We start from the raw sequence: 27,681 nt of genomic DNA on the forward strand, positions 1-27,681 counted from the left end.
CTGGGTTCCAGCCTGGGTTGCCACCAACAGCGAAAGTGACTGCCAGGTGGCAGTAGGGTGACTTCGCCAGCTTAAGTGCTTAGCGGGCAGGCGAGGGGGCGGAGCTAGAGAAGAAAACACAAAGGGCCGGGAGGAAGCCAGGGAGACAGGTGGGGTACTCGGGAGGCTGGAGCGGGCCGGCGGTGCAGTCGCGGGGGAGCGAGGCCTGCTGGGCTTAGAGACGAGGGACTCGGCCTCGGAGGCGACCCAGACCACACAGGTGAGCCCCCGCCCCGGGGGGTGTTGACGGCGGGAGGGGGTGGCCTCGGGGGAACGCGGCGCCGCAGGGCGGTCCTTCGAAGGCCGCGCGGCGCAGCGGTGGCCGCCCCCCACTGTCCCCTAACTCGGACCCCGGCGGCCCCGGCGCGGGAGAGGGGCTGGGGAGCTTGGGGTGGCGCTGGGTGCTTCTGGCCGGGGATGGCGGCGGACTCCAGAAGGCTGACTCCCGGCTTCCCCGACCGCATCAGAAAGTGCAGTGTCCCCCGCCCGCCGTCCAGCCCTGCAGGCGCCCCCCCTCCAGGCCATCCTAAGAAGCACCCCCGCCCCCCGTGCTGGGGCGCGCCTTCCTCCGCACGTCCGCCGGTCAGCACCCACGCACCCACGGGTCCCTTCCCCACCACTGAAGAAACAGAGGGTCCCCGGACCACCCCAGCGTGGGGGGTGGGAGCTACACCTGCAAGGCAAGACCCTCGGAAGGCTTGCTTTTAGGTGCAGACTGAGGACTAAGTGGGTGCCAGGGGACCTGGCCACCGAAGCTGAGAGGTATATTTGCCTCCCAATATAGAGCAGCGGCCTAATGGCTAAGCAAAGATAATCTAATTTGGCCTGGTCAGCAAAGACTTCCTGGGAGTGCTCAGGAAATGGAAGGTGTGCAGGGCCACTCTGACAGCCGCCCCTTCGTGCGTTCAGATTCACAGTGTGCTGGGTGCTGAGCGGGGCTTTATGGACGTATCCCTCATCCTCATCCTCATCCTCGTCTTCATTCCTGCAACAGCCCCTCACCATTGTTGTGTCCATTATGCCCAATTAACAGTGGAGAAAGCTGAGGCAGAGACGGATTCAGTCATTTGCACCAAAGCACAGGGATCGCAGGGGTAAAGAGTCACGATTTGAACTCTGGTCTCTCTGACCCCAGTACTTTCCCGTGCAGGGCACCGTGCTGCCCCCGTAATCACATTAGGCACCTGTGATGAAACTTGGTGCGAGTACGGGTCCCCTTGGCTCAAATGCCTCAAAGTTTAGTAACTGATGTAGGAAACGGAATTGTGTATGAGGTTCATTTTGCAGAAGAAAAGCAGAGGTAGTGGTAGAGTTCAGGGCTGCAGAATGCAGTGGCCACTGGGGGCAGGAGGAGGCTCAAAGTCCACCTGGATTATGTCCATCATTGCCAAATCCAGGGTCCACTTTTCTAAGCCATGTGATGGTGTTGATGATTCACTCCCTCCTTCAGAAATTCCCTCCCCTCTGTATCAGCTATTCCTTCTCAGTCATTTCCTTGGCCTGCTTTTTTTTTTTTTTTTTAATCTATCTTTCTTCTCTTTTCGATATTCCCTTGGGCTCAATGTTCATATTCTCCAGTACTGTTTTTAGACACATTTGTTCAAGTTCCCTGCTTTAACTCTCATCTCTATGATGGCAGCTCCCAACTTCATCTCTCTAGCCTACCCCTGTTCTGGAACTCTAGACCCAAATCGTCAAATATTAACAGTGGCTAATTCCACTGTTTGCCCCCACAGGCACCCAAATCCAACATTTCCAAACCCAAATTTAGCATCTCTATCAAAGATGCTAAATTCCCACCAGGTCTTTGTTCAGGTCCCTGTAACTCCCAGTCTGGACTAGTGCACCAACTTCCAACCTGGTCCTCCTGCCCCAGAGTCCATCTACCCTCCACGGATCCTCCTGGAAGCGTAGGAGTCCTAGTTCCTTTGTGACATGACTAGATGGAATGGACCCTGCTTTCTTTTCTTCCTTAGCATCCCATGCATACTTTTCATGTTATGTAACTGTTGACTTGTCTATCTCCCCTTTTGGACTGTGAATTCCTTCACAGCAGTGATCTTCTCTTATCCTTCTTTGTATCCCCTGGCCTGGCACATAATCAACACTCAGTGCACAGTGTGGTATTTCCACTCTGTTCTAAATCTGATCTGTCCCCATCAGTGAGTGCATGTGTCTGTGCTGGTGGAAGAGGAGCACTAGAAGTTGAGTTTGCAGATGGATTAATGACAAAAGAAAGACACGTTTTCCAAATAACTCCAGTGGATCCTCAGGATGCTTTTAAGCTTGATACAAACATTTAGTCATGGCATAGTGATTCTCTTCTACATTCCTTAGACACTGGGTCCAGGAGTAAGCAGAGGACAAACAACTGGAAGGAGAGCAAGCACAAAGTTATCATGGCTTCAGCGTCTGCTCGTGGAAACCAAGATAAAGATCCCCATTTTCCACCACCAAGCAAGCAGGTATACTTTTATATTTATTGATCGATTCATTGATTGAGACACAATCTTACACCGTCACCCAGACTGGAGTGCAGTGGTGCAGTCATGGCTCACTGCAGTCTCGAACTGCTGGATTAACTGATCCTCCTACTTGAGCTTCTCGCTTAACTGGGATGACAGGTGCAGGCCCATATGCCTGGCTAATTTTTTTTGTGGTTAGACATGAGGTCTCACTATATTGCCCAGGCTGGTCTCAAACACCTGGCCTCAATTAAGCCTCCTATCTAGGCCTGCCAAAGTGCTGGGATTACAGGCGTGAGCCACCATGCCTGGTCAGGTATACTTTTAATTGCAGGACCTGCCGTCTGAAAAAATATACATCATAGGATTTTTATTAAACTTCAACTTTAACCAGTCATCTTGTTTTTTTCAGTCTGGCACTTTGTTGGATGGGCTTAGGGAAAATAGGGTGGGGAAGGAAAGTGTGTTTTCAGGTGCTTTGAAAAGAAACTGAAATTTAAAATTTAAAATTTTATTTACAAAACCCTTTCTTTACTCTTTCCTGTTTGTAATCCAGTCTTACTAACTCTTAGATGAACTGTCAGTGACTGAAGAGGTTTCTGATAGCAGAGCAAAACTCTTAATAGACTCTAACAGAATGATACACGTTGCTTATTTATTTTTATTTATTCTTTCATTTATTTTTTAGAGATGGGGGTCCCATTATATTGCCCAGGCTGGTCTCAAACTCCTGAGCTCAAATGATCCTCCCACCTCAGTCTCCCAAAGTGCTGGGATTACAGGTGATCTTTTGCTTATTTTTTTACATTTTTATGACTGTGAGTCATCACACTAATCCTATGCTGCTGGCAGGTGTTTCTGTTCAGGGTGGCAGAGTCGTTTATTACTAATTAGCCAGCAGATTGAGAACCCGAGTGTTAACATGGAAACAATTTTTCAACTTGTTAGGAATGGATACTGTGTATTTCAGGAATACATCAATGAAGAAAAGAGAAAGCATTTGATGGGTCCATGGTGTTCGTGTTCAAGCTAAAAATAGTGTAATAGCAGTAATGTTTAAGGAGCAAAGTTTAGGCGAGGCAAACAGACAAATGATAGAAAGTCACAAGGAGAATTATTTGGACACCTGAGTTGCCTCTGTGAAATGGAGAGTCATCAAACATTCATGGCTATACAGAAAATGATAACCAGAGCTCCTTTTTTTTTTTTTTTTTTGAGATGGAGTCTTACTGTCATCCAGGCTAGAGTGCTATGGCAAAATCTTGGCTCACTGCAACCTCCACCTCCCAGGTTCAAGCAATTCTCCTACCTCAGCCTCCCAAGTAGCTGGGATTATAGGCACCTGCCACCATGCCTGACTAATTGTTGCATTTTTAGTAGAGATGAAGTTTCACCATGTTGGCCAGGCTGATCTTGAACTCCTGACCTCAAGTGATCTGCCCGCCTCAGCCTCCTAAAGCCTGGGATTACAGGCTGACTGCAGGACTGGAAGCAATTGTGATAGCCAGGGTATGTGCATTTGTTTATTAAGGGGAGGCAGTCCTTATTTCTGCCCCAGGCACAGCCAAGAGCAAGAGCAAATATTCACCCTGGACATCTGGAGGCGTGCCTGTGCTAAGGAAGGAAGGTAAGTGGAGACTGAGAGCAACTCCTTCTCCTGCTGCTGTGACTCACCCTGGGACTTACTGCATCTTTGCACTGTGCCTTGGGGAGTTGCAGGGAAAGAAGAGGGAGGTTGCCCACTTGGACTGCTTGTAGAGCTCCACAGACACTGGTGCCAGAGGGTTTCTCCACCCCTTTTATTGACATCACGCGTGTAAAGTGCTTGGCACAGGACCAGGCCCATACAAAGTGCTCAAGAAATGGTGACCATCTGTACATTGACATCTATTATACAGAAAGAGTCTAAAAAAAGACAGTGGCAAGATCAGCACAATCAAACCACACTTCAAGAGTTAAGGAGCTGCACCTCAATCAGAAAAACACTAAAGCCTTGGAGATAAATGGCAAATAACCCACATAAATAATTCACAAACAAGGAAATATGAGTGTGACTTCTATAGTAAGGAACAAGTTAAATTAAAAAAAAAAAATTAATGGGGCTAGGCATGGTGACTCATACCTGTAACCCCAGCACTTTGGGAAGCCAAAGCGGGACAAACACTTGAGGCCAGGAGTTCAAGACCAGCCTGAGAAACATAGTGAGAACTCCCCCATCCCACCCCAGCTCTATTAAAAAAATGGTTTTTTTAATTAGCCGGGCATGATGGTGTGCACCTAGAGTCCCAGCTACTCAGGAGGCTGAGGTGGGAGGTTAACTTGAGCCCAGGAGTTCGAGGCTGCAGTGAGCTATGATGGCACCACTATACTCCAGCCTGGGTGACAGAGCGAGACCCTGTCTCTAAAAAAAATTAAAATGGTCAAAACGGCAAATGTTATATGTATTTTTCCACAAAAAAAATTAATGAGCCAATATATAACAAAAGATTACAACCCAGATCCAATTACAGGAATTGCCTGACAACTAGAGGAGAAGGGCAGTGTAGCTGAAAAATATACAGAGATAGTCAAACACATTCGTTATCAAAGAAGTACAAACAGGATAATAAATATTACTTTATACCTGTCAGCTTAGAAAACCGGATAATTCCAAGTGTTCGAAAATTCCTTCTTTAACTTGCTTGGAATCTTCTTTACCCATACCTAGCTCTTACACAGGCTACGTAGCCATAAGGGAATGTTCAGGCCCTGCAGGTAGGAGTGGAGACTGCAGCCATTGAAGAGAGCGGTCTAGCAAGACTGTCACAGTGAGAATGTGTGCACCCTGAGCTTTACTTCTAGTTCATGTCTGAAAAACGTTCTCTCATGGGTCCATAGGGAAACATGAAGTGGTGGGAACTCAGAGGCATTGTGCACAGTTATGCAGCAGTTAGAAGCAGCAGACTAGATGAATACAGCAACATGGGTGGATCTTAAAAGCATAGAGCTGAGTTGAGAATATTTTAAGAATAAATTATATAAAACAGTGCTATTTACATTAAAAAGATACATTCACCCAAAATAATGAACATTTTGCAAGAATGGATAGAAATAAAAGAACCACATTAAACATTCAGAATGGTTGTGATGGGCAGAGGGGAAGGAGTGGAGAATGTGGACAAGAGCGAGTGATGAAAGCCTATGTACCTACAAAGCCAAAGGAATGGTAAAAGATAGGAGTTGGTCTAGATGATAGCACACGAACTTGATTTAAAAAACACCGCAAGGTTGGGTGCAGTGGCTTACACCTGTAATCCTAGCACTTTGGGAGGCCAATGAGGGCAGATTGCTTGAGCTCAGGAGTTCGAGACCAGCCTGGGCAACATGGCAAAACCCCATTGTCGCTATAGTCCTAGCTTCTAGGGGAGCTGAGGCTGGAGAATTGCTTGAACCCGGGAGGTAGAGTCTGCAGTGAGCCAAGATCACGCCTTCGCACTCTAGCCCAGGTGACAAAATGAGACCCTGTCAAACAAACAAACAAACACTGCAGAACATACTATGTACCCACAACAATTAAAATTTTTTTAAATTTTTAATAAATAATTTCCAAAAAATACTACAGAACTAATAAAAAGTTATGTCAACCATGTCAATAGTTGCACCAGAAATTATGTGCACACCACTTATAAATGTGTAAAAAAAAGCATCCAGATTGAAAGTAAACTAAACTGTGTCGAATAATAAAAGGCAGTCCACAGTCTAAAAATGCATACGGAAGTGCATATACACAGGTTCTCTGAGTGTGATGCTTAGTGTCTAAATATTGTGCTACAGGGAAAATCTCTTTCCTCTCCCAGGAGACAGTGTTCAGCTGGGTGTTAAGACCAGTCAGGCGAAGGGAGTGAACAGCATTCTAGGTATAGTAAACCACATAGAGGCACGGAGGTAGGGAAGGAAATATGGCCTCAGCAGGGATTCAGCCTGACCGCAAATCTGCTGCCTGCGCCAGTCAGTGAATCACTCCCACTCTCCAACTAGAATTCTTCTGTTGCCTAAATCCATCAGTGTTCCCAGTGAGAAAGCACTCTTGGAAACTGATCATTGCTTTGGGCTGCCTCTGGTAGAGAACACACACTGTGTAACAAGTGAAGAGACCTCCTTATTCTCTTCTGGAGAAAACAAAGTGGGTGATTTTCGGATGATCTCAGTTAGCTCACCATGTAACTTTCCTTACAGAGCATGTTGTTTTGTCCAAAATCAAAACTGCACATCCACAGAGCAGAGATCTCAAAGATTATGCAAGAATGTCAGGAAGAAAGTTTCTGGAAGAGAGGTAATTGCACCTAACACTGTATTTGTGGCAGTAAATTGCCTAAATATCATATTAGATTTGTGGTAGTGACTTACGTTTGAGCAGAGACTTTGCATAAATATCTGATGAACTCTGATATTTAGGGATATGTAGAGTTTAAATCCAAGTTCAGACCTTTTTTAGGGCAGAGATAATATCTGATTAAGGGGCACTTTACCTCACTTAGCAAAAAGTGATGCACACATGACTCTTCCCTTTACCAAGAACATGTGACCAAGAACGTGTACCAACACAATTATTTAGAATTTGTTGACTCCCAAAGAGTGGACCTTCCTACATTCTACTAGACTCTAAGTTTCATAGGGTTCAGAAATAATGTCAAGTTCATCTGGAACTTCATTCTGGAGCCTAGCACAGTGCCCTGTTCATAGAAAATACCTAATCGATATTTCTCTAATGAATGAAAATGGCCGCGTTCCATTAATACTTCTCTTACACTGTTTCTGAAATAACATTTTCAGTGAGTCACTTCCTCTTTCTGAGCCTGCCTCACATAAGACGAGAGTGTGAATTCAGGCTGTGCGTTAAGGTCCCTTCCAGTTAAAAAAATGTGTGATACAGCCTTTGAAAATGGCATAGTAGAACCTGTAGATACAGTCTTGATATTTTGCAACATTGCTGATGTGTGGATAATTTATACTTTGAAATACTCTTTTGATTTCTTAAGTCATTCAAATTTAGTGTCACCTGTTTTAGAAATAACACTCTCTAGAAGTTGATATTCATTATACATTATAGGATTACTGACCGTGCTTCCAGAAATTCATGTGTTTTCTGACAACTTATGAGTTGTCAGAAAATTTAATTGGGCCCTAGTAGATTAACACTTCAATATGACCAATTTACCCACTATGGGGTAGCTATGAGTGGAAAAATTCGTTGCTATTTGATTTGTCTTGGTTGAACTAGAAAGAGCTACATGTTTATCACTACTCTCTGCTTTTGAAAGAAGTCATTTGACACATATTGATGGACAGAACTAGAAATTGCCTTTCCCAGACTAAATTTCCTGTTTTAAAATTATAGCTAAACATTACACATGTTTAACATGAACATAGTCATCTTGTAATCTTTAATTTGGATTTTCAGGCAAATCCAAATTGTAAGACAAAATGTCATGAAAAAGAAAAAGAAAGGCAAGGAACTGTCCTAGACTAAAGCAGATAGGAGAGTATGTGTAACTTACGACTCCTGAATTTCTAAGTTGGAAAAAACCCACAGCTATTGGGCCAATTGGAGAGATTTGAATAATGATTGTGTATAAGTTAATATAATTTTTCTTGAGTATGAGTGTTCAAGAATATAAATGTTTTGACCATGCTAATGGTGGTGTAATTATGTAGGGAAACATTCTTGTTTTTAGAAGACACCTGCTGAAGTATTTCGTGACAGAGTCATAATGTTTGCAAATCTCAAATGGCTCAGACAAAAAAGGAAATATTAGAAAGAGATAAAGCAAATTTGGCAAAATGTTCACAATTAATGAATCTAGATGAAGGGTATGTAGGAGTTTATTGTATTGCTTTTTAACATTTGTGTAGGATTGAAAATTTCAAAATATACACATAGCTAAAGGCAACTCCCAAATTCAACAGGTAATTGTACATATACCCTAAGATGCCTTTATTATATGTAGTGCTTAGAATCTGGTGCATGTTGGCATTCAGTACAAGTGGATGTCAGACATGAAGTAGAATAGGGTTGAAATTAATGCTGTGACCCAGGGTAAGTGACTGGAGAAGATTCCAAGAAAATTCTCCATGCTGCACTTAATAAATATTTGTTGACTAAGTAAAATAACAAATGAATAAAAATTCACTGCCAAGGAAGGTAAGAGAAAAAGCTCAGAATAATTCTCCCTAACTTCTAGGTGAGGTGCCAATTTTTAAAATACCAATATTGAAGGACATTTTTGCTTTACAGCTCTGCCTTTTTCTCTTGTAAGCATGCTTGTCACCCAGGGACTAGTCTACCAAGGTAAGATTCAATATTTGTTAAATAATCTAATTTCCGACAGCCCAGTTTTCTGTGACCCTCCTGGCAGCTTTTTGGCCCTTGACATTTATTTTTTGGTGAAGGATGTATTTATGCAGACTTCTGCCTATTTTCAGCCTAAGTCCCCATCTCCCCAGAAAGCATCCTAATCCCCAGAATTAGTGAATATATTGGGTTACATGGCAAAAGGAAATTAAAGTTGCAGATGGAATTAAGGTTGTTAATCACCTGACCTTAAAATAGGGAGAGTATCCTGGGTGATCCAGGTGGGCCCAGTGTAATGGAAAGGGTCCTTAAAAGTGAAAGGCGGGATCTGAAGATGGAATCAGAGAGGTGGCAATGTGAGGCCTCAGCTCGACATTGTTGGCCTTGAAGATGGAGGAAGGGACCATTAGTGGAGGAATGTGGGCAGCCTCAAGAAGCTAGAAAGTCAAGAAACCCTCGAGCCTCCAGATACGAATGCAGCCCATTTAAGGAACAGTTAAAACCTTGGTTTTCATCCAGCGAGACCCATTTTGACCTCAAGAACTGTAAGATAATACATTTGCTTTGTTTACAGGAACAACAGAGAAGCAATCCTGTGCCTTTCTGTGTGTGGGAGTCCTGTGTCTCCCAAGGCCTCTGTATACGGTTAGACAGATGGTTCCCTGCACAAATAAGGATGTTGCAGGGAGGAGGTGGGGGGAGCTGAAATCCAGCCTAAGCTGTGTCCACCACGCCATTTCTTTTGGCAAGAAGCTGCATCTGCCTGAGGAGGGCACCCTGTCTCCTCCATACAAGAGACCATAAGGACCAGCCTTGCATCTCACCACATAACCTCTCCCTGCCTCTTAGTGTTTTCCTGTTTTCCTCTCTGTTCTTCCTTCTTCATCTCCTCCCTGTCTCCACCTGACCAGAGAACCCAGAGACATTCCTTAGTCCACAGGTGGCAAGAAGGCACCTTATCTTGCTTAAGCCCATTTTATCAAACACTGCTGGTTAACGGGATTTTGCTATATTTTTATTATTATTATTTTTTTAATGAGACGAGGTCTTGCTATGTTGCCCAAGTTGTCCTCAAACTGTTGGGCTCAAGCAGTCCTCCCCACTAGACCTCCTGAGTACCTGCGATTATAGGCACGTGCCACCATGCCTGGCTTCTGATTATCAGGATTTTATGGGAGTCTTGGGGTTTTATTTTGTTGGTTTTTGGTTGGTTGGTTTGTTTTTGAGACAGGGTCTCACCCTCATCCAGTGCAGTGATATAATAATGGCTCCCTGCAGTCTCAGCCTCCTGGGTTCAAGTGACGCTCCAATCTCAGCTTTCCAAGTAGCTGCGTCTATAGACACATGCCACCACACCCAGCTAATTTTTTTTTTAATTTTTGTGGAGACAGTGTCTCACTATATTGCCTAGGCTGGTCTCAAACTCCTGAGCTCAAGTGATCCTCCCGTCTCAGCCTCCCAAAGTGCTGGGATTACAGGCGTGAACCATCACACCCAGCCTTGATTACCAGGATCTTAAAAGGAACATTTGTACCAGTAAATATGAGGGAAGAAGTCCTAGTTCTCAAAAACCATATGTCACATATCTAGGAGAATCCCACTTTGACCAATATCATTCTTGTCCATAAAGGTCATGTATTAAATACGATTTTATTTTTATAGTTTGAAGATAGCATTTTTCAGATCATTTTTGACACATAAAAATATTGGGGCTGGAACATCTATGGGGATTATGGGTTTTTTGTTTGTCTGTTTGTTTTTTAGATGGAGTCTCGCTCTGTTGCTCAGGCTGGAGTGCAGTGGTGTGATCTCAGCTCCCTACAACCTCCACTCGCTGGGTTCAAACAATTCTCCTGCCTCAGCCTCCCTAGTAGCTGGGATTGCAAGCCTGTGCTACCACATCCAGTGAATTTTTGTATTTTTAGTAGAGACAGGGTTTCACTATGTTGGCCAGGCTGGTCTCAAACTCCTAACCTCAAGTGATCTGCCCACCTCAAGTGATCTGCCCACCTCAGCCTCCCAAAGTGCTGACATTGCAGGCAAGAGCCACCGCACCCGGCCAGGATTATATTTTATAAGTATTAAACTACTCCAAATCTACTGCTTGTGGTGTGAATGTCCCCTTCAAAACTCAGGGTGAAATTTAACCGCCATTGTAACAGTATCAAGAGGTGGGGCCTTTAAGAGGTTAAGTTATGAGGGCTCCATCCTCATGAATTGATTACTACCATTATCATGGGAGTGAGTTCCTTATAAAAAGGATGTGTTCAGCCTCTCCTCTTGCTCTCTGTTTCCTGCACTTCCTTGCCATGGGATAACCCTCACTAGATGCCGTCTCTGTGCTCTTGGACTTCTCAGCCTCCAGAACTGTGAGCCAAGTGAACTTCTGTTATTTATAAATTATCCAGCCTATGGTATTCTGTTATAGCAGCAGAAAACAGACCAAGACATCTACCATTTTTTGCATCCATGCTAATATATTTTTTTCAGAGTTTGATATCAGTTTTCTATAACTTCTCTAACAAATTATCACAGAGTGACTTAAAACAACACAAATGTATTATCTTACAGTTCTTGGAAATCAGAATTCTGAAATGGATCTCACTGGGCTAAAATCAAGGCATCACCCTAGCTGTGTTCCTTCTGGAGGCTCTTGGGCTTCCTTTTCCTTTCTTGTTTCTAGAACCACGCATATTTCTTAACCGGTGGCCCCTTCCTATGACTGTAAAGTCAGCAACATTGAGCCAAGTTCTTCTCTTGCTGCCATCTCTCTGTCCTGTCACCAGTTTCCTCTTCCACACTGAAGGATCACATTGGGTCCACCTTGATCATCTCTCTCTTTTAAAGTCATCTGATTAGCAACATTAGTTCCATTTTCTACCTTAATCCCCCTTTTGGGACATAATATATTCACCTTTTCCAGGAATTCGGATGTGGGTATCTCTAAAAGGCCATTATTCTAACTACCACGAGTTGTACTGTTTGCATTTTATGATATACGCTGTGAATCTCCAAATGGAAACTTTCTATGTCGAGTTACTTAAAAAGAAAAGAGGGTGCACATGTACCCTAGAACTTAAAGTATAATTTTAAAAAAAAAGAGGATGATGACTAATCTCTTTGAACACTGTTGTTAGTCCTACGTTTGCTTGATGTCTTTCAATCAGTCTTGAACTGTCTGTTTCATATTATTTTTCTACACATTACAGCTAATATTTGTAATTTGCCTAAAATGACTGTCTGGGAGTTAAATTCAACTGAGAATTGAATCATAACTCCTTTAAGATTTTTTTTTTTTTTTTTGAGATGGAGTCTCGCTCTGTCACCCAGGCTGGAGTGCATCGGTGCCATCTCAGCTCACTGCAACCTCCACCTCCTGGGTTCAAATGATCCTCCTGCCTCAGCCTCCCGAGTAGCTGGGATTACAGGCACCCACCATCATGCCTGGCTGATTTTTGTACTTTTTTAGTGGAGATGGGGTTTCACCATGTTGGCCAGGCTGGTTTTGAACTCCTGACCTCAGATGACCTGCCCACCTCAGCCTCCAAAGTGCTGGATTACAGGCATAAGTGACTGCGCCCAGCCAAGATCATCTTTTTAAAGTCAGAATATGTATACATTTAATAAATTTTATGTCTTAAATTTTGGAGGTTTCTTTATACTTTAAGAAAAACTTATAATTTATAACTTTAATTTATGAAATGAAATAATAATGTATTTCTTTATTACTCCTTAGGTTATTTGGCAGCTAATCCTAGATTTGGATCATTGCCCAAAGTTGCACGTAAGTCATAGAAATAAAAAAGCAAGCCAAGTGTGGTGGCTCACATCTGTAATCCCAGCACTTTGGGAGGCTGAGGTGGGTGGATTGCTTGAGTCCAGGAGTTCGAGACCAGCCTGGGCAACATGGTGAAACCTTGTATCTATTTTAAAAAATAATAATAAACAAATAAAAATTTTGAAAAAAGACATTACTAGCAACTGGAGATAATGAATGTCCAGCCTAACTAAACTGCCTGTATTGACTTTTCAAAAAATCAGCCTCTATTTTCTGCCACTCTGCATTTCTTAGTTCACTCAACACTTTCTGATATACAGCTTAGCAGTAGGGACTTCTTCTTAGACCATCCTTAAAGCATGGACTAAGAGGGACTGGCAGGATATATAATGAGATTATCAATAGCAGAGCCTCTGAATGATAGATCCTTTACGGATTTTTATTTTCTTCTTTTGCCCTGGCCAGTCTTTTCAAAATGTTTTCTACAATGGATATAAAAAATGAGTAATTTTTTAAGAATCAGGAGATTTCTAATAATAGAGTAATCACAAACTTGGGGTTTCATCTTCCTTCACCTGGTATCAATAGGTCTTTTATGTACAAAAAGGACACATTTTAGTTGATAGTGTGAAACCGCATTCATTCCTAGCAGGAGGAACAGATTCGAGATCTCTTCCATAGGAGGGTCCCTCTCCTTTGTGACCTCCTTCCTATAGGCAGGATGGACTGAAGCTCTCCACTACTCCAAGGCCATAAGGAAGATTAAGGGCGTTTCTACCCAGTGATTTGGAAGCTACCTGTAGCCACAACCCAGCCACCTTCCCCTGCCCCCGTGGCCTCAACCATTTGCTTGACAGGTGGGCCCTCTCTGGCCGTCTGTCTCCAGGACAGCACTGTGGCTTGCTCTGTCCTGGCCCTTCCACCGCCAGTTCAAAGTTGAGATGGGGAAGTCTCCAGTTCCCAATCCTGTTCTTTTTAAATAGAGACTTCATTCTCAGAGTCTTCATTCATTGATTTAGTATGGTCCTTTTAATTTTAAAATTACCAGTGTTAATTTTTAAAGCTCTAGAAGATAACTAATGGAGAAGATTCTCAACTAATCTCTCCCAACCTGCTTTTACAGTTGCTGGTCTCTTGGGATTTGGCCTTGGAAAGGTATCATACATAGGAGTCTGCCAGAGTAAATTCCATTTTTTTGAAGATCAGCTCCGTGGGGCTGGTTTTGGTCCACAGCATAACAGGTTTGTAATCTGTTTGGTTGAGGGATTGTAATGTAATTATAAGAAATTAAATGAAAGATTACTCACTATTTATAACATTAAACACAATTTTTTAAATTCACATGTTAAAAAGGTTTTAACCTTCAAGTTTAGCGTTGTTGTTCCCCAACTTCAATAATAACTTTGTTATTACACTTACTTACCAATTTCATTTGTTTGATAAATATTTAATGGGAACCTACTGTGTTTAAACATTGTGCAAGTTTCTAAAGAGTTCCTCAATGAGCAGATATGGCTTCCACCATCACAGAGTTACACAAAACTTTAACAGGTTTCTTTACTGCAGGGCTTCTCAGAGCTTTTTCTATGTTAATACTGTATATATCATGATTCTAAATAGGGGAAATAGGCAGTATGACTTTGGGGTTAATGACGTCACCTCTGCTGTTATAGTACTTGGGTTGAAAACCAGTTCTACCACTTACTAAGTTGTGCGACCCTGCAAGTTTCTTAAGTTCTCTGATCTTCAGTTTTCTTATCTGTATAAAATAGTGATCAGGATAGTTTTTATGAGATGTAAAGAATAAAAATGATTATTCATGACACTCAGTAAGTGCTCAGTAAACATTAGCTATTTCTACTATAGAAGTTACAAGACTAGTACTGGGGACACATTTCTCTAAACACCCCTCACTGGTCACAGTGGGTTCTAGCTGAGAAGCAGCACAGTATGGTGAAAACAAACTGGACTAGAAGTCAAAACACCCAAGTTCTTTTTCTAACTGTGTGACTTTGGAAAGCCATGTTCCCTAGTCCTGTAGTGTTAGATGGGACCTTAATACTGTCTCTTTCTGATGAGCTGCATGAGACCCAAAGAGCTGCAGAGATCTTCTGAAGGTGACATCATTAGCAGTGGGTGGAAAATGGTCCGTCGCCTCAGATCATCTGTTTTCCAAACCCTTACTCTTCCCATTACAAGAAGCAAGGCCACCAAAGAATCATTAATTCGATATTTACAGACAACACCAACTACAGCCCACCCTTGCAAAGTTGTGTTTTAGAGTCAGCTTGCTGAGGAGGAATTGACCACATGATTCTGGTCTGTGCAGGAAAAGAAAGAAAAAGTAGCACAGGTAAAGAAGACAATTTTGTGGACTGCTTCCTCTTCCTCTTCAATTTCAGGAGTGTCTTTTGCAATTAACCAACTTTGGATTCCAGAATAATTATGAACACAAGACTGAAAAGACATTTTTCAGACAATGTCCATTGTGAAAGGAGGTGACTGAAGTAACTGGTTTCCAGGGCTCCTTTAAGCTCTGTGTTCTGGGGTTTCATTTTGCCTTCCCACTGCCAGCCACGGCAGCCCCACTCTGGGCTTGCATTCATAGCTGATAATGAATTGCTATACCCTATGTGAAGGGCCATTACCAGCAAATCTGAGAGGCAATAATTCACAAAGCTATTTGATTTTCTAATTAAAGGAAAGTAGAGTGGGGCACTTAACTAAGTTGAGGTGGAGGGGAGGGTTAAGGCATAGGCATTAAGGACTTCTTGGAGGAGGTGATGATGCTTGACTTGAATCTTAGTAGATTCAAGTAGTAGGAGCTACAGCAGAAGCTATGACAAGAGGAGATATAGCAGGAGCTATGGCTATAGTAGGAGCTATAGCAGGGTTGAAGAAGGGGATTCTGGGCCAGGAATAGTATGTAGAGAGGGGAAATTTTCATTTTTAAAGGGAACCATAAATACATCCTATGGCTGGAGCATAAAGAGCTATTGGGAAAGGCAGAGAACAAGCTGAAGTCCAGGCAGGTAGAGGTCAGCTCCTGAAGGAATTTATGCCATGCTAAGGATTTTCACTTTATTCTCAAAGCAGTGGGGGGAAATAAGTGAGAGAAAGGGCTTCCTCATCCATGTCTTCAGGGTTTTACAATAGCAGTTTCTGGCCTTGCTACCTTCAAAGTAATCCTTCCCACCCAAGCCAGATTGAATGAGTTTTCTATCATTCAAAACACAACCTATCACTGTCCTGCATAAATAAAGTCATCCTGTTGCCAACTCCTCATAGTAGTAAATGTTTGTTGAATTTGTAACATTATAAAACTTTAACGCAAGAAGGGACTCAAGGACATCTCCATATTCAAATGTGAAAATTATTCTAGAACGAAGCTGTGCATTTTCCTTTGTATCCTAAGGAAACTGGGACAAGTTAGGCAAACTATAAGCCAGAAATTCCGGAAGTATCATTTTTTTTTAATTTAAAAAATTATGTGTGTATATATGTGCACATGTGTGTCCAAACCTAACTCCATAGGCATATAGTTTAATCCTGGATCAATGCACTGTGTGTTTATAATTTTTATGCTATTATTAGAAATTACTTGAATTCAAAAAGAGTCAAGATGTTCAAACTCTGCCTCACCCTGACCACAAATACAACCATCTGTTTCAACATAAAGCTCATTATTGGCTCTTTGAGGGGTGAAATTCTAGGGGTCATAAACCAAGCAACAACTCCTATTATTTCTTTTTGTTTTTTTTAAACTTTAAGTTTTAGGGTACATGTGCACAACATGCAGGTTTGTTACATATGTATACATGGGCCACCTTGGTGTGCTGCACCCATTAACTCATCATTTACATTAGGTATATCTCCTAATACTATCCCTCCTCCCCCCCGAACCCAACAACAGGCCCTGGTGTGTGATGTTCCCCTTCCTGTGTCGAAGTGTTCTCATTGTTCAATTCCCACCTATGAGTGAGAACATGCGGTGTTTGGTTTTTTGTCCTTGCGATAGTTTGCTGAGAATGATGGTTTCCAGTTTCATCCGTGTCCCTATAAAGGACATGAACTGATCCTTTTTTTTTTTTTATTGTTCTTTAAGTTTAGGGTACATGTGCACAATGTGCAGCTTTGTTACATATGTATCCATGTGCCATGTTGGTGTGCTGCACCCATTAACTCGTCATTTAGCATTAGGTGTATCTCCTAATGCTGTCCCTCCCCACTCCCCCCACCCCACAACAGTCCCCGGAGTGTGATGTTCCCCTTCCTGTGTCCATGTGTTCTTATTGTTCAATTCCCACCTATGAGTGAGAACATGCGCTGTTTGGTTTTTTGACCTTGTGATAATTTATTGAGAATGATGATTTCCAGTTTCATCCATGTACCTACAAAGGACATTAACTCATCATTTTTTATGGCTGCATAGTATTCCATGGTGTACATGTGCCACATTTTCTTAATCCAGTCTATCCTTGTTGGACATTTGGCTTGGTTCCAAGTCTTTGCTATTGTGAATAGTGCCGCAATAAACATATGTGTGCATGTGTCTTTATAGCAGCATGATTTATAGTCCCTTGGGTGTATACCCAGTAATGGGATGGCTGGGTCAAATGGTATTTCTAGTTCTAGATCCCTGAGGAATCGCCACACTGACTTCCGCAATGGTTGAACTAGTTTACAGTCCCACCAACAGTGTAAAAGTGCTCCTATTTCTCCACATCCTCTCCAGCACCTGTTGTTTCCTGACTTTTTAACGATGGCCATTCTAACTGGTGTGAGATGGTATCTCATTGTGGTTTTGATTTGCATTTCCCTGATGGCCAGTGATGATGAGCATTTTTGCATGTGTTTTTTGGCTGCATAAATGTCTTCTTTTGAGAAGTGTCTGTTCATGTCCTTCGCCCACTTTTTGATGGGGTTGTTTGTTTTTTCTTGTAAATTTGTTTGAGTTCATTGTAGATTCTGGATATTAGCCCTTTGTCAGATGAGTAGGTTGCGAAAATTTTCTCCCATTTTGTAGATTACCTGTTCACTCTGATGGTGGTTTCTTTTGCTGTGCAGAAGCTCTTTAGTTTAATGAGATCCCATTTGTCAATTTTGGTTTTTGTTGCTATTGCTTTTGGTGTTTTAGACATGAAGTCCTTGCACGTGCCTATGTCCTGAATGGTAATGCCTAGGTTTTCTTGTAGGGTTTTTATGGTTTTAGGTCTAACATGTAAGTCTTTAATCCATCTTGAATTAATTTTTGTATAAGTTGTAAGGAAGGGATCCACTTTCAGCTTTCTACATATGGCTAGCCAGTTTTCCCAGCACCATTTATGAAATAGGGAATCCTTTCCACATTGCTTGTTTTCATCAAGTTTGTCAAAGATCAGGTAGTTGTAGATATGTGGCGTTATTTCTGAGGGCTCTGTTCTGTTCCATTGATCTATGTCTCTGTTTTGGTACCAGTACCATGCTGTTTTGGTTACTGTAGCCTTATAGTATAGTTTGAAGTCAGGTAGCATGACGCCTCCAGCTTTGTTCTTTTGACTTAGGATTGACTTGGTGATGCGGGCTCTTTTTTGGTTCCATATGAACTTTAAAGTAGTTTTTTCCAATTCTGTGAAGAAAGTCATTGGTAGCTTGATGGGGATGGCATTGAATCTATAAATGACCTTGGGCAGTATGGCCATTTTCACGATACTCACTCTTCCAACCCATGAGCATGGAATGTTCTTCCATTTGTTTGTATCCTCTTTTATTTCATTGAGCAGTAGTTTGTACTTCTCCTTGAAGAGGTCCTTCACGTCCCTTGTAAGTTGGATTCCTAGGTATTTTATTCTCTTTGAAGCAATTGTGAATGGGAATTCAGTCATGATTTGGCTCTCTGTTTGTCTGTTATTGGTGTATAAGAGTGCTTGTGATTTTTGTGCATTGATTTTGTATCCTGAGACTTTGCTGAAGTTGCCTATCAGCTTAAGGAGATTTTGGGCTGAGACAATGGGATTTTCTAGATATACAATCATGTCGTCTGCAAACAGGGACAATTTGACTTCCTCTTTTCCTAATTGAATACCCTTTATTTCTTTCCCCTGCCTAATTGCCCTGGCCAGAACTTCCAACACTATGTTGAATAGGAGTGGTGAGAGAGGGCATCCCTGTCTTGTGCCAGTTTTCAAAGAGAATGCTTCCAGTTTTTGCCCATTCAGTATGATATTGGCTGTGGGTTTGTCATAGATAGCTCTTATTATTTTGGGATACGACCCATCAATACCTAATTTATTGAGAGTTTTTAGCATGAAGGGTTGTTGAATTTTGTCAAAGGCCTTTTCTGCATCTATTGAGATAATCATGTGGTTTTTGTCTTTGGTTCTGTTTATATGCTGGATTACATTTATTGATTTGTGTATGTTGAACCAGCCTTGCATCCCAGGGATGAAGCCCACTTGATCACGGTGGATAAACTTTTTGATGTGCTGCTGGATGCAGTTTGACAGTATTCTATTGAGGATTTTTGCGTCAATTTTCATTAACGATATTGGTAGCAGGCTGATGCTGGCCTCATAAAATGAGTTAGGGAGGATTCCGTCTTTTTCTATTGATTGGAATAGTTTCAGAAGGAATGGTACCAGTTCCTCCTTGTACCTCTGGTAGAATTCTGCTGTGAATCCATCTGGTCCTGGACTCTTTTGGTTGGTAACCTATTGATTATTGCCACAATTTCAGAGCCTGTTATTGGTCTATTCAGAGATTCAACTTCTTCCTGGTTTAGTCTTGGGAGGGTGTTTGTGTTGAGGAATTTATCCATTTCTTCTAGATTTTCTAGTTTATTTGCGTAAAGGTGTTTGTAGTATTCTCTGATGGTAGTTTGTATTTCTGTGGGATTGGTGGTGATATCCCCTTTATCATTTTTTATTGCATCTATTTGATTCTTCTCTCTTTTCTTCTTTATTAGTCTTGCTAGTGGTCTACCAATTTTGTTGATCTTTTCAAAAAACCAGCTCCTGGATTCATTAATTTTTTGAAGGGTTTTTTGTGTCTGTATTTCCTTCAGTTCTGCTCTGATTTTAGTTATTTCTAGCCTTCTGCTAGCTTTTGAATTTGTTTGCTCTTGCTTTTCTAATTCTTTTAATTGTGATGTTAGGGTGTCAATTTTGGATCTTTCCTGCTTTCTCTTGTGGGCATTTAGTGCTATAAATTTCCCTCTACACACTGCTTTGAATGTGTCCAAGAGATTCTGGTATGTTGTGTCTTTGTTCTCGTTGGTTTCAAAGAACATCTTTATTTCCGCCTTCATTTCATTATGTACCCAGTAGTCACTCAGGAGCAGGTTGTTCAGTTTCCATGTAATTGAGCGGTTTTGAGTGAGTTTCTTAATCCTGAGTTCTAGTTTGATTGCACTGTGGTCTGAGAGACAGTTTGTTATAATTTCTGTTCTTTTACATTTGCTGAGGAGACCTTTACTTCCATCTATGTGGTCAATTTTGGAATAGGTGTGGTGTGGTGCTGAAAAAAATGTATATTCTGTTGATTTGGGGTGGACAGTTCTGTAGATGTCTATTAGGTCCGCTTGGTGCAGAGCTGAGTTCAATTCCTGGGTATCTGTGTTAACTTTCTGTCTCGTTGATCTGTCTAATGTTGACAGTGGGGTGTTAAAGTCTCCCATTATTATTGTATGGGAGTATAAGTCTCTGTAGGTCACTCAGGACTTGCTTTACAAATCTGGGTGCTCCTGTATTGGGTGCATATATATTTAGGATAGTTAGCTCTTCTTGTTGAATTGATCCCTTTACCATTATGTAATGGCCTTCTTTGTCTCTTTTGATCTTTGTTAGTTTAAAGTCTGTTTTATCTGAGACTAGGATTGCAACCCCTGCATTTTTTTGTTTTCCATTTGCTTGATAGATCTTCCTCCATCCCTTTATTTTGAGTCTATGTGTGTCTCTGCACATGAGATGGGTTTCCTGAATACAGCACACTGATGGGTCTTGACTCCTTATCCAGTTTGCCAGTCTGTGTCTTTTAATTGGAGCATTTAGTCCATTTACATTTAAAGTTAATATTGTTATGCGTGAATTTGATCCTGTCATTATGATGTTAGCTGGTTATTTTGCTCGTTAGTTGATGCCATTTCTTCCTAGCCTTGATGGTCTTTACAATTTGGCATGATTTTGCAGTGGCTGGTACTGGTTGTTCCTTTCCATGTTTAGTGCTTCCTTCAGGAGCTCTTTTAGGGCAGGCCTGGTGGTGACAAAATCTCTCAGCATTTGCATATCTGTAAAGTATTTTATTTCTCCTTCACTTATGAAGCTTAGTTTGGCTGGATATGAAATTCGGGGTTGAAAATTCTTTCCTTTAACAATGTTGAATATTGGCCCTCACTCTCTTCTGGCTTGTAGAGTTTCTGCTGAGAGATCCGCTGTTAGTCTGATGGGCTTCCCTTTGTGGGTAACCTGACCTTTCTCTCTGGCTGCTCTTAACATTTTTTTCCTTCATTTCAACTTTGGTGAATCTGACAATTATGTGTCTTGGAGTTGCTCTTCTCAAGGAGTATCTTTGTGGCATTCTCTGTATTTCCTGAATCTGAATGTTGTCCTGCCTTGCTAGATTGGGGAAGTTCTCCTGGATAATATCCTGCAGAGTGTTTTCCAACTTGATTCCATTCTCCCCGTCACTTTCAGGTACACCAATCAGATGTAGATTTGGTCTTTTCACATAGTCCCATATTTCTTGGAGGCTTTGTTTGTTTCTTTTTATTCTTTTTTCTCTCGACTTCCCTTCTCACTTCATTTCATTCATTTCATCTTCCATCGCTGATACCCTTTCTTCCAGTTGATTGCATTGGCTCCTGAGGCTTCTGCATTCCTCACGTAGTTCTCGAGCCTTGGCTTTCAGCTCCATCAGCTCCTTTAAGCACTTCTCTGTATTGGTTATTCTAGTTATACATTCGTCTAATTCTTTTTCAAAGTTTTTAACTTCTTTGCCTTTGGCTTGAATTTCCTCCTGTAGCTTGGAGTAGTTTGATGGTCTGAAGCCTTCTTCTCTCAGCTCGTCAAAGTCATTCTGCATCCAGCTTTGTTCCATTGCTGGTGAGGAACTGCGTTCCTTTGGAGGAGGAGAGGTGCTCTGCTTTTTAGAGCTTCCAGTTTTTCTGCTCTGTTTTATCCCCATCTTTGTGGTTATATCTACTTTTGGTCTTTGATGATGGTGATGTACAGATGGATTTTTGTTGTCGATGTCCTTTCTGTTTGTTAGTTTTCCTTCTAACAGACAGGACCCTCAGCTGCAGGTCTGTTGGAGTTTGCTAGAGGTCCACTCCAGACCCTGTTTGGCTGGGTGTCAGCAGTGGTGGCTGCAGAACAGCTGATTTTTCATGAACCACGAATGCTGCTGCCTGACCATTCCTCTGGAAGTTTTGTCTCAGAGGAGTACCCGGCCATGTGAGGTGTCAGTCTGCCCCTACTGGGGGGTGCCTCCCAGTTAGGCTGCTTGGGGGTCAGGGACCCACTTGAGGAGGCAGTCTGCCTGTTCTGAGATCTCCAGCTGCGTGCTGGGAGAACCACTGCTCTCTTCAAAGCAGTCAGACAGGGACATTTAAGTCTGCACAGGTTACTGCTGTCTTTTTGTTTGTCTGTGCCCTGCCCCCAGAGGTGGAGCCTACAGAGGCAGGCAGGCCTCCTTGAGCTGTGGTGGGCTCCACCCAGTCCGAGCTTTCCGGCTGCTTTGTTTACCTAATCAAGCCTGGGCAATGGCGGGTGCCCTACCCCCAGCCTCGCTGCTGCCTTGCAGTTTATTCTCAGACTGTTGTGCTAGCAATCAGTGAGATTCCGTGGGCATAGGACCCTCCGAGCCAGATGCGGGATATGATCTCCTGGTGTGCCATTTTTTAAGCCCATCAGAAAAGCGCAGTATTAGGGTGGGAGTGACCCAATTTTCCAGGTGCCATCTGTCACCCCTTTCTTTGACTAGGAAAGGGAACTCCCTGATCCCTTGTGCTTCCTGAGTGAGGCAATGCCTCACCCTGCTTTGGTTCGTGCACGGTGTACTGCACCCACTGTCCTGCACCCACTGTCTGGCACTCCCTAGTGAGATGAACCCGGTACCTCAGATGGAAATGCAGAAATCACTCATCTTCTGCATCGCTCACACTGGGAGCTGTAGACCGGAGCTCGAACTCATCCTTTTGTATGGCTGCATAGTATTCCATGGTGTATATGTGCCACATTTTCTTAATCCAGTCTATCGTTGTTGGACATTTGGGTTGGTTCCAAGTCTTTGCTATTGTGAATAGTGCCGCAATAAACATATGTGTGCATGTGTCTTTATAGCAGCATGCTTTATAACCCTTTGGGTATATACCCAGTAATGGGATGGTTGGGTTATATGGTATTTCTAGTTCTAGATCCTTGAGGAATTGACACACTGTCTTCCACAATGGTTGAACTAGTTTACAGTCCCACCAACAGTGTAAAAGTGTTCCTATTTCTCCACATCCTCTTCAGCACCTGTTGTTTCCTGATTTTTTTAATGATCGCCATTCTAACTGGTGTTACAGGGACATTTAAGTCTGCAGAGGTTACTGTAGTTTTGATTTGCATTTCTCCTTGGCCAGTGATGATGAGCCTTTTTCATGTGTCTGTTGGCTGCATAAATGTCTTCTTTAAAGAAGTGTCTGTTCATAACCTTCGCCCACTTTTTGATGGGGTTGTTCTTTTCTTGTAAATTTTTTTGAGTTCTTTGTAGATTCTGGATATTAGCCCTTTGTCAGATGTGTAGATTGCAAAAATTTTCAGGAGATAGAGACACAAAAAACCCTTCAAAAAAATCAATGAATCCAGGAGCTGATTTTTTGAAAAGATCAACAAAATTGATAGACTGCTAGCAAGACTAATAAAGAAGAAAAGAGAGAAGAATCAAATAGATGCAATAAAAAATGATAAAGGAGATATCACCACCAATCCCACAGAAATACAAACTATACTATAAACACCACTATGCAAATAAACTAGAAAATTAAGAAGAAATGGATAAATTGCTGGACACATACACCCTCCCAAGACTAAACCAGGAAGAAGTTGAATCCCTGAATAGACCAATAACAGGCTCTGAAATTGAGGCAATGATTAAGAGCCTACCAATGAAAATAAGTCCAGGACCAGATGGATTCACAGCCAAATTCTACCAGAGGTACAAAGAGGAGCTGCTACTATTCCTTCTGAAACTATTCCAATCAATAGAAAAAGAGGGAATCCTCCCTAACTCATTTTATGAGGCCCACATCATCTTGATACCAAAGCCTGGCAGAGACACAACAAAAACAGAGAATTTTAGACCAATATCCCTGATGAATATCGATGCAAAAATCCTCAATAGAATACTGGCAAACCGAATTCAGCAGCACATCAAAAAGCTTATCCACCATGATCAAGTGGGCTTCATCCCTGGGATGCAAGACTGGTTGAACATATGCAAATCAATAAATTTAATCCATCATATAAACAGAACCAAAGACAAAAACCACATGATTATCTCAATAGATGCAGGAAAGGCCTTTGCCAAAATCAGACCACCCTTCATGCTAAAAACTCTCAATAAATTAGGTATTGATGGGTCATATCCCAAAATAATAAGAGCTATTTATGACAAACCCACAGCCAATATACTGAATGGGCAAAAACTGGAAGCATTCCCTTTGAAAACTGGCACAAGACAGGGATGCCTTCTCTCACCACTCCTATTCAACATAGTGTTGGAAGTTCTGGCCAGAGCAATCAGGCAGGAGAAAGAAATAAAGCATATTCAATTAGGAAAAGAGGAAGTCAGATTGTCCCTGTTTGCAGATGACATGATTGTATATTTAGAAAACCCCATCGTCTCAGCCCAAAATCTCCTTAAGCTGATAGGCAACTTCAGCCAAGTCTCAGGATACAAAATCAATGTGCAAAAATCACAAGCATTCTTATACACCCATAACAAGCAACAGAGAGCCAAATCATGAGTGAACTCCCATTCACAATTGCTTCAAAGAGAATAAAATACCTAGGAATCCAACTTACAAGAGATGTGAAGGACCTCTTCAAGGAGAACTACAAACCACTGCTCAATGAAATAAAAGAGGATACAAACAAATGGAAGAACATTCCATGCTCATGGATAGGAAGAACCAATATTGTGAAAATGGCCATACTGCCCAAGGTAATTTATAGATTCAATGCCATCCCCATCAAGCTACCAATGGCTTTCTTCACAGAATTGGAAAAACTACCTTAAAGTTCATATGGAACCAAAAAAGAGCCCACATCGCCAAGTCAATCCTAAGCCAAAAGAACAAAGCTGGAGGCATCACACTACCTGACTTCAAACTATACTACAAGGCTACAGTAACCAAAACAGCATGGTACTGGTACCAAAACAGAGACATAGATCAATGGAACAAAACAGAGCCCTCAGAAATAATGCTGCATATCTACAACTATCTGATCTTTGACAAACCTGACAGAAACAAGAAATGGGGAAAGGATTCCCTATTTAATAAATGATGCTGGGAAAACTGGCTAGCCATATGTAGAAGGCTGAAACTGGATCCCTTCCTTACACCTTAAACAAAAATTAATTCAAGATGGATTAAAGACTTAAATGTTAGATCTAAAACCATAAAAACCCTAGAAGAAAACCTAGGCAATACCATTCAGGACATAGGCATGTGCAAGGACTTCATGTCTAAAACACCAAAAGCAATGGCAACAAAAACCAAAATTGACAAATGGGATCTAATTAAACTAAAGAGCTTCTGCACAGCAAAAGAAACTACCATCAGAGTGAACAGGCAGCCTACAGAATGGGACAAAATTTTTGCAATCTACTCATCTGACAAAGGGCTAATATCCAGAATCTACAATGAACTCAAACAAATTTACAAGAAAAAAACAACCCCATCAACAAGTGGGCGAAGGATATGAACAGACACTTCTTAAAATAAGACATTTATGCAGCCAAAAGCACATGAAAAAATGCTCATCATCATTGGCCATCAGAGAAATGCAAATCAAAACCACAATGAGATACCATCTCACACCAGTTAGAATGGCGATCAGGGAACAACAGGTGCTGGAGAGGATGTGGAGAAATAGGAACACTTTTACACTGTTGGTGGGACTGTAAACTAGTTCAACCATTGTGGAAGTCAGTGTGGCGATTCCTCAGGGATCTAGAACTAGAAATACCATTTGACCCAGCCATCCCATTACTGGGCACATACCCAAAGGATTATAAATCATGCTGCTCTAAAGACACATGCACACCTATGTTTATTGCGGCACTATTCACAATAGCAAAGACTTGGAACCAACCCAAATGTCCAACAATGATAGACTGGATTAAGAAAATGTGGCACATATATACCATTGAATACTATGCAGCCATAAAAAAGGATGCGTTCATGTCCTTTGTAGGGACATGGATGAAACTGGAAACCATCATCCTCAGCAAACTATTTGCAAGGACAAAAAACCAAACAGCGCATGTTCTCACTCATAGGTGGGAATTGAACAATGAGAACACATGGACACAGGAAGGGAACATCACACACCAGGGCCTGTTGCAGAGGAGGGGGAGGAGGGGGGAGGGATAGCATTAGGAGATATACCTAATGTAAATGACGAGTTAATGGGTGCAGCACACCAACATGGCACATGTATACATATGTAACTAACCTGCACGTTGCGCACATGTACCCTAAAACTTAAAGTATAATTTTAAAAAACTATACTACAAGGGTACAGTAACCAAAACAGCATGGTACTGGTACCAAAACAGAGATATAGACCAGTGGAACAGAACAGAGCCCTCAGAAATAATAGCACACATCTACAACCATCTGATCTTTGACAAACCTGACAAAACCAAGAAATAGGGAAAGGATTCCGTATTTAGTAAATGGTGCTGGGAAAACTGGCTAGCCATATGTAGAAAGCTGAAACTGGATCCCTTCCATACACCTTATACAAAAATTAATTCAAGATGGATTAATGACTTAAATATTAGACCAAAAACCATAAAAATCCTAGAAGAAAACCTAGGCAATACCATTCAGGTCATAGGCATGGGCAACGACTTCATGTCTAAAACACCAAAAGCAATGGTAACAAAAACCAAAATTGACAAACGGGATCTTATTAAACTAAAGAGCTTCTGCACAGCAAAAGAAACTACCATCAGAGTGAACAGGCAACCTGCAGAATGGGAGAATACTACTATTATTTCTGAAAAAACAAGGCTAGTGAACTTTAGCATAGACTATATCTCTAATATTGTGTTAAAGCCAGGTGCAGTGGTTCATGCCTGTAATCTCAGCTACTCAAGAGGGTTGGATGGGAGGATCCCTTGAGCCCTCGAGACCAGCCTGGGCAACATAGATAGACTCCCCCCACATCTCTATTTAAAAAATTATGTTAAAATATAAGAATATTATGTAAAGACTAGGGCTTTCAGTGTTAAAGTACAAACCACTGTCTATTTTTGCTTCTCTTCTAGGCACTGCCTCCTTACCTGTGAGGAATGCAAAATAAAGCATGGATTAAGTGAGAAGGGAGACTCTCAGCCTTCAGCTTCCTAAATTCTGTGTCTGTGACTTTCGAAGTTTTTTAAACCGCTGAATTTGTACACATTTAAAATTTCAAGTGTACTTTAAAATAAAATACTTCTAATGGAACAAAAACATTGTGTCTGTCACTCACTGAAATGTATTCCGTGGAAGGCTCTCAAGTGAACTAAGCGTTCACTTGTTTTTCTGCTCTTTAAGAACATGTTGGGGCATGGCGCAGTGGCTCATGCCTGTAATCCCAGTACTTTGGGAGGCCGAGGCAGGCAGATCATTTGAGGTCAGGAGTTCATGACCAGCTTGGCCAACATGGTGAAACCCTGTCTCTGCTAAAAATATAAAAATTAGCCAGGCGTGGTGGCACATGCCTGTAATCCCAGCTACTGAGAGGGAGGCTGAGGCAGGAGAATCACTTGAACCTGGGAGGCGGAAGTTGCAGTGAGCAGAGATTGTGCCACTGCACTCCAGCCTGGGTGCCAGA

General features: G+C 41.9%; 1 protein-coding gene across 4 annotated transcripts; it reads left to right on the forward strand.

Moving 5' to 3' along the window:
- Window positions 1-27,681, forward strand: OCIAD2 (OCIA domain containing 2). Of its 4 annotated transcripts, XM_032136172.2 has the most exons (7): window positions 1-259; window positions 2,377-2,504; window positions 6,720-6,816; window positions 8,779-8,832; window positions 12,572-12,619; window positions 13,737-13,854; window positions 27,134-27,681. In XM_032136172.2, the coding sequence occupies exons 2-7, from the start codon at window positions 2,439-2,441 to the stop codon at window positions 27,213-27,215; spliced, it is 465 nt and encodes a 154-aa protein (XP_031992063.1). In that variant the 5' UTR covers window positions 1-259; window positions 2,377-2,438; the 3' UTR covers window positions 27,216-27,681. The 4 variants fall into 4 exon arrangements, with proteins under 4 accessions (XP_031992063.1, XP_058286202.1, XP_058286201.1 ...); XM_058430219.1 differs by lacking the exon at window positions 13,737-13,854 and having other exon boundaries at window positions 2,354-2,504; XM_058430218.1 differs by lacking the exon at window positions 13,737-13,854.

This window comes from Hylobates moloch, unplaced genomic scaffold (genome assembly GCF_009828535.3).
Source record: "Hylobates moloch isolate HMO894 unplaced genomic scaffold, HMol_V3 SCAFFOLD_17, whole genome shotgun sequence".
In the NCBI taxonomy this organism is placed as follows: Eukaryota; Metazoa; Chordata; class Mammalia; order Primates; family Hylobatidae; genus Hylobates; species Hylobates moloch.